A 15,526-nucleotide genomic window follows, 5' to 3' on the forward strand; every position below is an offset into this window, starting at 1 on the left:
CAGGATGGTCTTGATTTACTGACCTCGTGATCCGCCCACCTCAGCCTCCCAAAGTGCTGGAATTACAGGCGTGAGCCACCGCGCCCAGCCTCTCTCCTCTGTTTTCATAGTTCCTCCTTCCTAGATTAATACACTATGTAACTTATCTTTTCTCTAAAATTTCCATCGCTGCTTTTTTAAGCTTTCTGAAGATTTCCTCCATCTAAAATTCTTAATGCTCTACTGAATGTTTTTTTTTTTTTTTTTTTAGAAACAGAGTCTTGCTCTGTTGCCCAGGCTGGAGTGCAATGGCACGATCTCAGCTCACTGCAACCTCCACCTCCCGGGTTCAGGCAATTCTCCTGTCTCAGCCTCCCCAATAGCTGGGATTACAGGCACACGCCAAGCTAATTTTTGTATTTTTAGCAGAGATGGGGTTTCACCCTATTGGTCAAGCTGGTCTCAAACTCCTGACCTCAGGTGATCCACCTGCCTCGGCCTCCCAAAGTGCTGGGATTACAGGAGTGAGCCACCGTGCCCAGCTCTACTGAATTTTAATTTAGATTTTTTGTTTTTATTTTTTTGGGGACAGGGTCTCTCTCTGTTGCCTAGACTGGAGTGCAGTGGTATGGGTTCAAGCGATTCTCATGCTTCTGCCTCCTGAGCAGCTGGGATTATAGGCACCAACCACCACATCTGGCTAATTTTAGTATTTTTTATTAGAGACAGGGTTTCACCATGTTGGTTAAGCTGGTCTCGAACTCCTGACCTCAAGTGATCTGCCTACCTTGGCCTCCCAAAGTGCTGGGATTACAGGCGTGAGACACTGTGCCTGGCCTTCAGATTTTTATCTCAAAGTCTTTCTTGTTCTTTTTTCACTGCATCTTATTCTTTTTTTTTTTTTTTTTTGTAGACGGAGTTTCACTCTTGTTACCCAGGCTGGAGCGCAATGGCGTGATCTCAGCTCACTGCAACCTCCACCTCCTGGATTCAAGCATTTCTTCTGCCTCAGCCTCCCAAGTACCTGGAATTACAGGCATGTGCCACCACGCCCAGCTAACTGTTTTCTATTTTCAGTAGAGACGGGGTTTCTCCCTGTTAGTCAGGCTGGTCTTGAACTCCCGACCTCAGGTGATCTGCCCACCTTGGCCTCCCAAAATGCTGGGATTACAGGTGTGAGCCACCATGCCCAGCTTATTCTGGTTTCATAGATACTGTAGGTTCTCTGAGATTAACAAGAGATGATTAAGAATGCCCTATTAAAACTTGATTGGCACTACTGTTAGTAGGATTTATTAACTGATAGGCTTTACGTGATTCATCCCGGATCTAGTTTACTCTATGGGATTTCCACTGCCAGAGGTAGAAGATTATTCTCCAGAGACAATTTCTCCACAGAACTCCAACTACCACTGTACCTCTAGTTTTATTCCCAACCCATCTCAGGACAAGAGGATAGAATCTTAGCTGTCTGTGTTCTCTACTCACAAGGGGCATCAAATTTTTATGTATACATATACATACACATATGCATTCATATGATGATCATTAATTAACTGGAAATATTTGAAATGTCTTCAATTTGATCTGTGGCCAAAGATAAAATAAAATTCACTGAAGAAAAGAGAAAATATGAAGAGAATACTTAAAATGTTACAAGTGTGCAAATATGATACTCATTGTTGAACTAACAGGAAAAATATGGGAAATAACCAAAATGTCTTTTTGTTAGAAACTAATTAAATAAATTATGATGTATCTATTCAGTAGATGTGGATGTGCTGATTTGGAAGGATTTATAAGTTACATTACCAAGTAGGGGAAAAAGGAGTTTGTAATATGTTAATGATCCCATCTGTAAAAAGATTGCACACATGTGAGTGTCTATTACACATATAGTATAAATATGTGTGGGGGGGGTTGGGGCATTTTATATTGTTATATGTATGTGTGTGTGTGTATATACTCATATCTCATATATATGGTATATAAATGCAATTTCTGAAATGATATAAACCTATAAAAATGGGAGAAAATAGGAGAGAAAAGCAACACAATTTGCAAGTCAGAAAGCAAATAAATGAATGAAGGGCACCAAAGAAGGCTAAACCTTATACCAGCAGTGAGGAAAGCCAAAAACCAACCCAGTTTACCATAGAACCCTCAATAATTACTGACTGCCCTAGTGCCTATGAAAATAAAAAAGGGCAGTGGGGTGCCTCATACAAGCAGCACTGGGTGAAGACTGAAAATTACTTAGATGCCTAGATCTCCACCTCACTTCAGGTTGCAAGGTGACTGCCCTTCTAGAGCTTTATTCTCTGAAGACAGTAGGAGAGGGCTCCTAGTCTGGGAGATGCTAACAACTGTTGAAGGCACAGGTACAGATGTAATGCTGAAATTAGGGGGATTCATGAACATATCTAACCATTAAGAATCCTCCACCCCACTCTCTGTTCTTCAACTAGATCCTAGAACACTGGAAACCATTCTCTCACCACCCTCCAGTCAAGAGATTGGAACTCTTTTCTCTGGAAGCCAACTAGTCTAAGAGAAAAAGACCTAAAGACTTCATATTATGAATTCCCTAGGAAATGGCCAACCAGATCACCCGATAGTGAAACTCAAGGTCAACAAGTGCCAACCATATGCTTGCAATTTCCAAATCAGTTTAGTCTTTCCTTCATAATCATAAGATAGCCAGGAAAAAAAATTCTTAATAGGGAAGAGCTCAAAACAACAAAACAGAAAAAAGCAAATTAGAGGTAACTGACCAAGCAAAAAAAAACAACAAAAAAAACAAACAAAAAAACCCCCCCAAAATTATAAAATCCTTTGAAAGATCAAAATCAGAAAGGTAAGGTATTGCATCCATCTATAAGAACAGAGTGGTGCAAAACATACAGAAAGTAGAGCTCTTGAAAAATAAAACTAGTTTAATTTAAAAATATTCATTAAAAGGCTGGGCGCAGTGGCTCACGCCTATAATCCCAGCACTTTGGGAGACTGAGGCGGGTGGATCACAAGGTCAGAAGTTCAAGACCAGCCTGGCCAAGATGGTGAAACCCCATCTCTACTAAAAATACAAAAAATTAGCTAGGCGCGGTGGCAGGCGCCTATAATCTCAGCTACTCAGGAGGCTGAGGCAGGAGAATCGCTTGAACTTGGAGGGCAGAGGTTGCAGTAAGCCGAGATCATGCCACTGCACTCCAGCCTAGGTGACAGAGTGAAACTCAGTCTCAGAAAAAAAAAAAAAAAAAATCATTGAAAAATTAAACATTACAGCAAAAAGTCAAGAAAAGGATTAAAAGACAAAGCAGATAAAACTTCAAAGAAATAAGAAAAAGACAAAAAAATTAATAAAAAGCAAGAAATTAAAAGGTGAGCATATTAGAGTATATTACAGAAGGTATAATATCAGATAATGGCTGACCAAAGAAAGATAACAGCCAAGCGCAGTGTCATGCACCTATACCCCAGCTACCCAGCTACTTGAGAGGCTGAGGCAGGAGGACTGCTTGAGCCCAGAAGTGTGAGAACAGCCTGGGCTGAACATAGTGAAACACAGTCTCGATTAAAAAAAAAAAAAAAAAAAAAAAATTTGGCGGGGCCGGGACGGTGGCTCATGCCTGTAATCCTAGCACTTTGGGAGGCTGAGACAGGAAGATTGCTTGAGCTCAGAAGTTTCAGACCAGCCTGGGCAATATAGTGACACCTCATCTCAAAAATAATTATTATTTTTTAAAATAATAATAATGAATAAAAATTAAAAAGGGAGAGAACAGTAAAATGCAGGAGAGGAAATAATCAAGAAAATCATTCAAAAAAACTGCCTAGAACAGAAAGACAGGAGTTGCTAGAATGAAAGTCTAGCAAGCAGGCATCACAGGGGATGAAAACGTATCTACACAAGGCTAAAGAAAGAGAACAGCCAAGTGTACTGTGGATATATCTGTTCTCTTCCTTTGGCCTTGTGTAGATATATTTCAGAGTTAAATTTCTGGACATGAAAAACAAAGATTCAAGATTCTTAGCAGGGCATGGTGGCTCATGCCAGTCATCCCAGCACTTTGAGAGGCTGAGGTGAGCGGATCACTTGAGTTCAGCAGTTCGAGACCAGCCTGGCCAAAATGGCGAAACCCCAACTCTACTAAAAATACAAAAACTAGCCAGGCGTGGTGGCAGGCCCCTGCAGTCCCACCTACTAGGGAGGCTGAGGCAGGAGAATCACTTGAACCCAGGAGGCAGAGGCCACAGTAAGCCAAAATTGTGCCACTGCACTCCAGCTTGGACAACAGAGTGAAACTCCATCTCAAAAAAAGAAAAGAAAAAAAAAAAGATTCCAGAGAGGGAAAAGCAAAAAATAAAGAATAAAACAAGTCACATACAAAGAATCAGGAATTGGAAGAGCTCTGGACTTCACAAAAGCAATACTGGAAGCAAAAAAACAATTCAACACTGCCAATAAAATACTGAAGGAAAAATTTCCAATCCAGCCAAACTATGAATAGAATAAAGATATTTGCAAAAATAAATACAGATATTTAAATGCAGCCAATCTCTAAAAATTCTCTCTCATGCACTTGTTCTTAAGAAGCTACTAGAGAATGTGCTCCACCAAAATGAAAGTATGGGGGTGGGGAGGAACCTGAGATGCCAAAAACAAAGAAATCCAAGAACTATATTAAAGGAGATCCCTAGAATGGGATCTCCCTAGGAAAATAGCTGTGCAACAGATATAGAGGGAAACCAGTCCAGACTAGAGCAGTGTTATTTCCAAAGAAAGTCATACTGCAGGCTATTATCATTAAGCTACCTGCTGCCTCTCTGTAGTCTTTGAATGTCTGAGATTCAAAACCAGACTGGATTTTAAAAATCTATATTTATCTTGTTTCAACTATGTGTCAATGAAATTCCAGCTCTCCCTTCCATGTCTTATGTGCCACTACCTAGATCAGCTAATGACATCATTTTATCCAGCAGAAACATTCTGACCTACTTGTGAAAAATAGGAGTAAATCACCATAAGCCTAGAATAAGAATATATAAAGTAGTCTGCTACTACGACTGAGCACACTCCCACATAACATCCACTGAGAATGTGTCAGATATTCTTTTTTTTTTTTTTTTTTAAGACGGAGTTTCGCTCTTACTGCCCAGGCTAGAGTGCAATGGTGTGATCTTGACTCACTGCAACCTCTGCCTCCCGGGTTCAAGCGATTCTCCTGCCTCAGCCTCCCGAGTAGCTGGGATTACAGGCGCCCACCACCACACCTGGCAAATTTTTTGTATATATATATATATTTTTAGTAGAGACAGGGTTTCACCATGTTGGCCAGGCTGGTCTCAAGCTCCTGACCTCAAGTAATCTGCCCGCCTTGGCCTCCAAAAAATGGGATTACAGGAGTGAGCTACCATGCCCAGCCAAATGTGTCAGACATTCTAACTGTAGTGGACCCCTATGTTTACCAGAACTGGCTTATGACCTGTCCAACTGAATTCTCTAGAGGGACTTTTGTAAACTCTCAGAGAAGCTAAATCTGAAATCAGAGTATGACTTAGAATCTCTATTCAGGTAATATTCTCAGAAAGCCTTCATCTGAGCCTTCTTATAAAACTATGCTTGTTACTCAGTTTTTTTGTTTGTTTGTTTTGAGACGGAGTCTTGCTCTGTCACCCAGGCTGGAGTGCAGTGGCACAATCTCGGCTCACTGCAAGCCCGCCTCCTGGGTTCATGCCATTCTCCTGCCTCAGCCTCCCCAGCAGCTGGGACTACAGGCGCACGCCACCACGCTTGGCTAATTTTTTTTGTATTTTTAGTAGAGACGGGGTTTCACCATGTCAGCCAGGATGGTCTTGATCTCCTGACCTTGTGATCCGCCCGCCTCGGCCTCCCAAAGTGCTGGGATTACAAGTGTGAGCCACCATGCCTGGCCTTTTAAAAAACTAAAAAACAGGCTGGGTGCAGTGCTCATGCCTGTAATCCTAACACTTTGGAAGGCTGAGGCAGGTGGATTGGATTGCTTGAGTCCAGGAGTTTGAGACGAGCCTGGGCAACACGGTGAAACCCCATCACTAAAAAAACTACAAAAATTAGCCTGGCATGGTGGCACACACCTGTAGTTTCAGCTACTTAGGAGGCTGAGGTGGAAAGGTCGCTTGAGCCCAGGTCACTTGAGTCATGATAGCACCACTGCCCTCCAGCCTGGGTGACAGAGCGAGACTCTACCTCAAAAACAAAACAAAAAAACACCCTAAAAAAATGAAGTAAAATAAAAATTACTTAGGAATATAAATATAGTTAACTCAATAATGAAGAAAAGTAAAGCAAGGATTACACAAAAGTCCAGACTATAATTACTTCTGGGAGGAGACATACTACATGTTTTAAGTAAACAGTATTTGACTGCTACGGTGGAGACATACTAGTATCCATATTATTACTGTTCTTTAAACTATACATGTATTTTCCATGCACTATTCACATGTAGGATACATGGTAAAATTTTTTAAAAATCAATTTTAAAATATTGCCCTGATTAGTACAGTGATGAGTAAACAAAAATATAGTACAGCATTTGGTTTATAAAATAATGAGTTAATATAAACACACATCTACAATAAGAAACAAAAACTAGCTTCTATTACATTCAAAGTAAGTAAAAATGAAACCTCTTTTAAGTTATGAGAAATGTTAAGATATTTTTATGGAGATCCATTCTTCTATCTCATAGATAGATATGTCCCCTCCCCTGCCAGTCAGATTTAATAAATCTCTGCTCCAATCCTCATTGCTTTTATTATCTATACTTCATTCTGCCTTAAATACTAAGCAATAATCCCATCATAAAAGAGGTCATGTCAGGCCGGGCGCGGTGGCTCACGCCTGTAATCCCAGCACTTTGGGAGGCTGAGGCGGGCGGATCATGAGGTCAGGAGATCCAGACCACGGTGAAACCTCGTCTCTACTAAAAATACAAAAAATTAGCCAGGCGCAGTGGCGGGTGCCTGTAGTCCCAGCTACTCAGGAGGCTGAGACAGGAGAATGGCGTGAACCCGGGAGGCAGAGCTTGCAGTGAGCTGAGATGGCACCACTGCACTCCAGCCTGGGTGACAGGGCGAGACTCCGTCTCAAAAAAAAAAAAAAAGAGGTCAGTCCAGGTGCAGTTGCTCATGCCTGTAATCCTAGCACTCAGGAGGCTAAGACAGGCCAACTGTTTGAGCCTAGGAGCTCAAGACAAGCCTGGTCAACAGGGCGAAACCCCGTCTCTAGAAACAATGTAAATATTAGCCGGGCATGGTGGCATGCGCCTGCAGCCCTAGCTCCTTAGGAGGCTGAGGTGTGAGGATCTTTAGAGCCTGGGAGGTTGAGGCTTAAGTGAGCTGAGATTGCACCACTGTACTCCAACCTAGGCTACAGAGTGAGACCCTGTCTCAAAGAAACAGAGATCATAATAGTCATAATCAGGACAAAGTTTGGTGTTCTTTACAACAACTTGTCAGTATACTTTTATGGTCTGATGTTGTATAACACAAACTATGCTTTATATTGCAACGGAAAGGATGGTACAGAAAAGATTAAAAAACTAAATTAACAATGCTAAAAGTTGAATATTAAATGTTAACCAAACTTTTATGGTGCCCTTGGATCTACTAGTAATAAAAAATTCGAAGCCTCAATCAATGGCTGATTTTATTTCAAGTACAGGTTGAACACCCCAAATCCAAAATCTGAAAAGACTCCAAAATTATACACTTTTTGAGTGCTGATGTGATTCTCTAAGGTAACGCTCACTGGAGCATTTCAGATTTAGAATTTTCAGATTTGGCTTGTGGAATGCAAATATTCCAAAATCCAAAAAATTCTGAAATCCAAAACATTTCTGGTCCCAAGAATTTCAGTTAAGAGATATTCAACCTGTAATAAGAGAGCAAACAAAATTCTGGTAGGAAAAACAGTAGTTGGTAACATCACTGAATTACCTTTATAGAATTTGACTCATAAACTAAAATCAAATACTTGCATGCAACAGAACGATTGTTACGTTTACCTTGAAGTCCATTAAGGATCGAAGTAATTTCTATGGACTTAATATGAGCAGTATCAGAGTTTTTGGCATCAGTGAGATCCAGTTTGGATACCATTTCAGGAGATGGATTTGTCTGAAATGGTGGTTTGGACAAGCGCCGAAGTTTACAGTTTTTTGGAGAGTATTTTTCATCTTTGTCTTTTTCTTTGTCTAATTTATTCTAGGTTAAGAAAAAAAGTATGTCATAATTTATCATAAGGCATTTATTAGAAATAATGTTAATATCCACTTTTAACTCACTATTACATAATATGTTGTTAAATATTTAACATAAAAAGAAAGAATACAAGAAGCCCCTCAAAACAGCCAGATTTTTAAAGCTACTTAACAAAATACTACACAGGATGATCAAAATGTTTTGTATTTATACTTTAATAATGGGAATCAAATTAGCAATCAGGTGATTAGGACTAGCAAACCTACAACTTGCTCTTCAGAATTAAAATCACAACACATTTAAATTAAGTACTAACTAAAAAAAGAGGCCAGGTGCGGTGGCTCACGCCTATAATCCCAGCACTTTGGGAGGCCGAGGCGGGTGGATCACCTGAGGTCGGGAGTTCAAGACCAGCCTGACCAACATGGAGAAATCCCGTCTCTACTAAAAATACAAAACTAGCCGGGGTGGTGGCACATGCCTGTAATCCCAGCTACTCGGGAGGCTGAGGCAGGAGAATCACTTGAACCTAGGAGACGGAGGCTGCGGTGAGCCAAGATCGCACCATTGCACTCCAGCCTGGGCAACAAGAGTGAAACTCCATCTCAAAAGAAAAAAAAAAGAAACAATTGCAACATGGTCATTTAAAAAACTCATTATATGCGGGTTGGGAATGACAAAATTCCAAGTACTTTTGTAAAGTCAAGTCAGGGGCAACCTTCCTACCTCAGTGACATATTAAATGTTTTGAGAAAAGATGAGAAATTTTCTCAAATTATTTGTTTACAAATAGATATGCAGAGGCCGATATATTTCCTGGAAACTACTCTTAAAAATTTTTTTGATTTATAGGAAAAATAAGCTCTCTGAAGCATGAGTTAGCAGTAAACACTATAAATTTTAAGTGAGAGTAATTCTCCTAAGGATGGTACATATCTAGCATCATTCCAGATGCATAGAAGATGCTAATCAAACATTTAGGAAAATTTAGTCTTAGAATGAATAATTCTATCAAACATAAAAGTAACATTAACTTTCCATATGAGCTCCTAAGTAAATCCCCATGGCATCTGTGTGGTTAATAGGATCCTGTGGGGCTGGGCGTGGTGGCTCACGCCTACAATCCTGGCATTTTGGGAGGCCAAAGTGGGCAGATCACCTGAGGTCAGAAGTTCGAGACCAGCCTGGCCAACATGGTGAAACCCCATCTCGGCCGGGCACGGTGGCTCACGCTTGTAATCCCAGCACTTTGGGAGGCCGAGGCGGGCGGATCACGAGGTCAGGAGATCAAGACCACGGTGAAACCCCGTCTCTACCAAAAATACAAAAAATTAGCCGGGCGTGGTGGCGGGCGCCTGTAGTCCCAGCTACTCGGAGAGGCTGAGGCAGGAGAATGGCGTGAACCCGGGAGGCAGAGCTTGCAGTGAGCCGAGATCGCGCCACTGCACTCCAGCCTGGGCGACAGAGCAAGACACCGTCTCAAAAAAAAAAAAAAAAACCCCATCTCTACTAAAAATACAAAAATTAGCCAGGTGTGGTGGTGTGTGCCTGTAATCCCAGCTACTCGGGAGGCTGAGGCATGAGAATTGCTTGAACTGGGAGGTGGAGGTCGCAGTGAGCCCAGGCTGCACCACTGTACTCCGGCCTGGGTGACAGAGCGAGACTCTGTCTCAAAAAAAAAAAAAAAACAAAATCTTGTGAATATATTCTAAGCCACTGACTAATGTGAAGAGAAAAAGGAGTCGCCAGATAGCCTTTTCTTCCTTGGAATGGTTTACAGCTACAATAATAACCTATGTCTCTCCAAGCCACACTGCCTTATGGCTCCTGGCTGGGAACTAGAGGGGAAGGAAATGGCAGAAATGGATAAATAAAATCTGGTTGAATGGCTTTATATAATGTCGGGACTGAAAAAGTCTCAAAGATCATTCAGTACTGTTTCTAAAACACTTTCCCTAACCTGACAAAATTAATTATATACAAATCTAGCATTTGAAAAATGTGCTATTTCAATGAAGTGTAACACTAACACATATTTAATTGCATCATTTGGAGGAAAACTTCTTTTTAAGAGCTAATAGTGTGTAGTAAAAACAAGCACTTACCTTTATTTTCTTCCGATGTTTTATCTTTGGCACATTTTTATCAGCAGGTCTTACTATTTTATCTGCTTTAATCCATTCATCGTATCTAAAATTAAAGGAAATTAATATAAATATGTACAATATATACCACAGAAATAACCTATGCCATATTAAAGAGAAACTCACATAGAATCATGACATTTTAGAAGGGAAAGGACCTTGGAAATCATTTCAGCTTCCTGGTTTGAAGAGCAAGCTACCACGGCACAAAGAGAGGGAGGTAATAACTTGCCCATGGACTTAAATTAGCTACTGGCCGAGCCAAGACTACAGAGCATGATCTCATGATTCCTCAACTAGCACTGCTTACTCGGCTACAACAAAGAGAAACTGAATCTGTACAGTAAGTATTAAGATAAATCACAGTATTTTCTACATTTTGTTTTACTTTGTTTCGTTCTTAAGCAGCAGGTAGGCAATTTTTCTCTAGACACATCAGAAAGCTAAGGTAATAGCTTCAGTTTTAAATGGCATTGTGTAATAGAAAAGCACCGTATTACAGCTGGGCATGGTGGCTCACACCTGTAATCCCAGCACTTTTGGGAGACCAAGGCGGGCAGATCACAAAGTCAGGAGATCGAGACCATCATCATTAACACGGTGAAACCCCATCTCTACTAAAAATACAAAAAATTAGGCCGGGCGCGGTGGCTCAAGCCTGTAATCCCAGCACTTTGGGAGGCCGAGGCGGGCGGATCACGAGGTCAGGAGATCGAGACCATCCTGGCTAACACGGTGAAACCCCGTCTCTACTAAAAATACAAAAAATTAGCCGGGTGTGTTGGCGGGCGCCTGTAGTCCCAGCTACTCGGGAGGCTGAGGCAGGAGAATGGCGTGAACCCGGGAGGCGGAGCTTGCAGTGAGCCGAGATTGTGCCACTGCACTCCAGCCTGGGGGACAGAGAAAGACTCCGTCTCAAAAAAAAAAAAAAAAAAAAAAATTAGCCAGACGTGGTGGCGGGCACCTGTAGTCCCAGATACTCAGGAGGCTGAGCAGGAGAATCATGTGAACCCGGGAGGCGGAGCTTGCAGTGAGCTGAGATGACGCCACTGCACTCCAGCCTGGGCGACAGAGCCAGACTCTGTCTCAAAAAAAAAAGAAAAAAGAAAAGAAAAGAAAAGCACCATATTGTCACGTATGGATAATGCAAAATCAACTAGAAAAAAAATGATTGCTCATAAAATACCAGAAAAACATTACTCTGCAAAGTTTTTCAGTATTCTGAAATGCTCCCTACATGTACAGACAGCTGAGTCAACAGCTGTGATGGCCTCTTGATTCAATGCTGATAGTCTTCACAATTTCATAGGGTGCAAATTACTATTAACTGCAATAAAACTATTTGTTTAAAGCAAAAAAAAAAAATGACAGTTTATTCGCTCTTCATTCATTCAAGAATTATGACAGCTAGAAGAAGTAAACATTAAAAACTAATTGACATTCTCTTTTTGTTTTCAAAGTTATACACATTACTCATAGAAAACACAAAACTCTAGAACATGGACACCTGAAAATGAGCTTTTAAATTAAAATGTCCTCATTGTTAGAGGTATTAAAAGGAAGTAACAAAGTCCCCAAATCAAGAAGTAAATGACTTGAGTCATTACTTGACTAACAAATTATATTCTTACTCTAGCATAGGCCTGGAAGTATCTGTAGCAAACTCCTGGGCAGTTACTCTGCTGGTACAAACTACTGGCTTGTAGCCAGTAAAAGCCAGAAAAGCTGAGGATTCATCCCCAAGCAAGGGGTTCTGTTTATATGCTGGAAGATGCTGAGGGCCGTAATAAGAATAAGAGGGAATGGAATGAGCTTTAGGACAGACTTAACATAATCCCTCCTTCCTAGTTATGTGGTCCTGATCAACTCATTCTCAATCTAAGGCTTAGTTTATTTCTGTATAAAATAAGACTACAATTTAAAAATAAAATAAAAAATAATGGTACGTACCATATATGGGTTTTTTTTGTAGAAATATATGTTTAAGTACAGGTGTAGGCACAAATATATGGTAAGTACTTTGAAAAGCTTTAAAGCAAGTATTCTTCTACTAAACACACTCCTTTTGGTACTTCTACCTGGCACTGTAGCATCTATCTATATATTTGCAGCAGTACTTTTACCTTTCCTATTAATACAAAAAATTGTATAATGCTTAGGAAAGTAATTTACTTCCTTCCAAAATTGGGGGCATGGTGGGAAATGAAAACATCTCCATCCTCTGTAAATTTCAATATGAACTCCTAGAAGTTGCTCTATTAGAATAGTTATGGAAAGAAGAAGTCAAGATATCAATTTTGTTTTTAAAAGAAAACAAAACAAGCTTTCTAATTTTTTATGAGAGAAACTGAAGTCAGTTCATGATGGCTGCACATAACATTAATGTGAGCTAAACAAAGTTATAATCATGTTTTACCTTTCTTAACCAAAGGCTATCTGTTCTGTAGCTAGTTTTATACCAGACAATTTTTACTATCAATAAAAAACCGACTCAATTCAACCTGGGTTTTATTATCAATATTTTGAAGTAGAGTAAAATAGCAGTTTTCAATTTAAGAATACATGCATGATATTGTACATCTGTATATTTTACATGCATCATCAAACACATCAAACAAGGAAAAACAGTTACTGCCTCACGGGTAAGGCCACTGTGATAAAGGAAGATTCCTTTATTACTCAGATATAATGTATGTTGTTTAAATTCTCTTCAGAACAAGGTGGCAAGAACATACACACAAATAATAAAATGATGGATGCTTGGTATGGTACAGGCTGGGGCCCACTGCCTAAGCTCTGTAAATCCTATATGGTAATCATGTTCTCTTATACTCAATTATAAAAGAAGGATGGCACAAGAGGACTGGATATCAGAAAAATGTTAAGTAGTTTAGATGTCAAAAGTGTGTTGGCGCAGGCAGGACACACACACAAAAATAAATTCTTAAATTAGATGAAACAAACTACATACATAGTTGTTTTTGTTTTTGTTTTTGTTTTTGTTTTTTTTTTGAGACGGAGTCTCGCTCTGTCACCCAGGCTAGAGTGCAGTGGCGCAATCTTGGCTCACTGCAAGCTCCGCCTCCCGGGTTCACGCCATTCTCCTGCCTCAGCCTCTCCGAGTAGCTGGGACTGCAGGCGCCCGCCACCACGCCCGGCTAATTTTTTTGTATTTTTAGTAGAGACGGGGTTTCACCGTGGTCTCAATCTCCTGACCTCGTGATCCGCCCGCCTCGGCCTCCCAAAGTGCTGGGATTACAAGCGTGAGCCACCGCGCCCGGCCTACATAGTTGTAATAAACAGTATGGCCTTACTATTCTGGAAAAATTCTGTTTTAAAATTCTCATGGGGCTGGGCGCAGTGGCTAACGCCTGTAATCCCAGCACTTTGGAAGGCTAAGGTGGGCAGATCACCTGAGGTCAGGAGTTCGAGACCAGCCTGGCCAACATGGTGAAACCCTGTCTCTACAAAAACACAAAAATTAGCCAGGCATGATGGCGCATGCCTGTAATCCTAGCTACTCGGGAGGCTGAGGCTGGAGAATCGCTTGAACCCGGGAGGCAGAGGTTGCAGTGAGCCGAGATCGTGCCATTGCACTCCAGCCTGGGTGACAGAACAAGACTCCGTCTCAAAAAACAAAACAAAAGAAATTCTCATGGAATATCCTGTATAGTTTTAAGAATTTCCTTGAAAACTTACTATAGAGTAATAATGTAATCTAACAGCAAACATAATGTATAATAATATTACATTATAGGCCGGGTGCGGTGGGTCACGCTTGTAATCCCAGCACTTTGGGAGGCTGAGGCGGGCGGATCACGAGGTCAGGGGATCGAGACCACGGTGAAACCCCGTCTCTACTAAAAAAATACAAAAAAATTAGCCAGGTGTGGTGGCGGGCACCTGTAGTCCCAGCTACTCGGAGAGGCTGAGGCAGGAGAAAGGCGCGAACCCAGGAGGCGGAGCTTGCAGTGAGCCGAGATTGCGCCACTGCACTCCAGACTGGGTGACAGAGCGAGACTCCGTCTCAAAATAAAATAAAATAAAATAAAATAATAATAATAATATTACATTATATTTATAGATCTAACTTACAGATCTATAAATATTAGCTAATATTATGACTCTTCTGTTATTTGGCTGCTTTCTATTCTACTTTCTCAGTGCTTTTATTTGTTTATTCAGGCCCTTGTTTTGACACTAAGTTTTTGCATTTTTTTTTACCTGGCCAGTTATGCTCTTTGTATAAAATACAGTTACACAATATTGTTATCAAAACTAATAACTTTTAGAACTAGAGCATATCTTAAAAATTTATCAGGGCCTTTATTTCACAAGTTAAGAAATTCCAACAATGAAAGTGAAAGAGAGTGCTTGCCAAAAAGCACTCCTGTGGAGAATTAGAGAAGAGAAGGAAATGGACTGCCCGGGAAAAGATTCTAACACGAAAATAACGGTAGGGGGCATTCCAGGCCCTATTCAGAGTAAGCTTAGTGAAGAGTGAGAGACCAGTGGCGTGAAGAGGAAGAAAAGGCGAAAATAACGTGAGAATTTTGGTTGAGGAAGCTTTTTCAAATTACAAATGTCCTTACCAAATACAAGCTGAGATCACTGACACAAACGTATTGGCAGACAAGTATTTCAAAACCTAATGAGATGTTAAATAGCACTTTAGTTGTCTGATAGATCTTACAAGAAAAACAGATGGTCAGAAGATTAAATAACTATAACTGATCGTTTTTATTTTATTTTATTTATTTTTTTTTTTTTTGAGACGGAGTCTTGCTCTGTCCCCCAGGCTGGAGTGCAGTGGCGCGATCTCTGCTCACTGCAAGCTCCGCCTCCTGGGTTCACGCCATTCTCCTGCCTCAGCCTCCCGAGCAGCTGGGACTACAGGCGCCCGCCACCACGCCCGGCTAATTTTTTGTATTTTTAGTACAGACGGGGTTTCACCGTGTTAGCCAGGATGGTCTTGATCTCCTGACCTCGTGATCCGCCCGCCTCGGCCTCCCAAAGTGCTGGGATTACAGGCTTGAGCCACCGTGCCCGGCCAACTGATCGTTTTTAAAAATAAGAAATGTTCCTTCCGTATATGTAACTACCCATTAGAATATCTTCTATTTTCTCTACAGGATATTTTCAAAGAATAGGAAAAA

General features: G+C 40.8%; 1 protein-coding gene across 7 annotated transcripts in view; it reads right to left on the reverse strand.

Moving 5' to 3' along the window:
• ARID4B (AT-rich interaction domain 4B) overlaps nt 1–15,526 on the reverse strand; it is a 166,625-nt gene that overhangs the window by 17,455 nt on the left and 133,644 nt on the right. For all 7 annotated transcript variants that reach the window (XM_058430602.1, XM_032136437.2, XM_032136438.2 and 4 more), the window contains 2 exons: nt 10,332–10,416; nt 8,031–8,229 (listed from right to left, as the gene is read on the reverse strand). In XM_058430602.1, coding sequence (XP_058286585.1) covers nt 8,031–8,229; nt 10,332–10,416 — 284 coding nt within the window. The remainder of the gene's footprint in view (nt 1–8,030; nt 8,230–10,331; nt 10,417–15,526) is intronic.

Source organism: Hylobates moloch, unplaced genomic scaffold, assembly GCF_009828535.3.
Source record: "Hylobates moloch isolate HMO894 unplaced genomic scaffold, HMol_V3 SCAFFOLD_18, whole genome shotgun sequence".
Classification (NCBI taxonomy): domain Eukaryota; kingdom Metazoa; phylum Chordata; class Mammalia; order Primates; family Hylobatidae; genus Hylobates; species Hylobates moloch.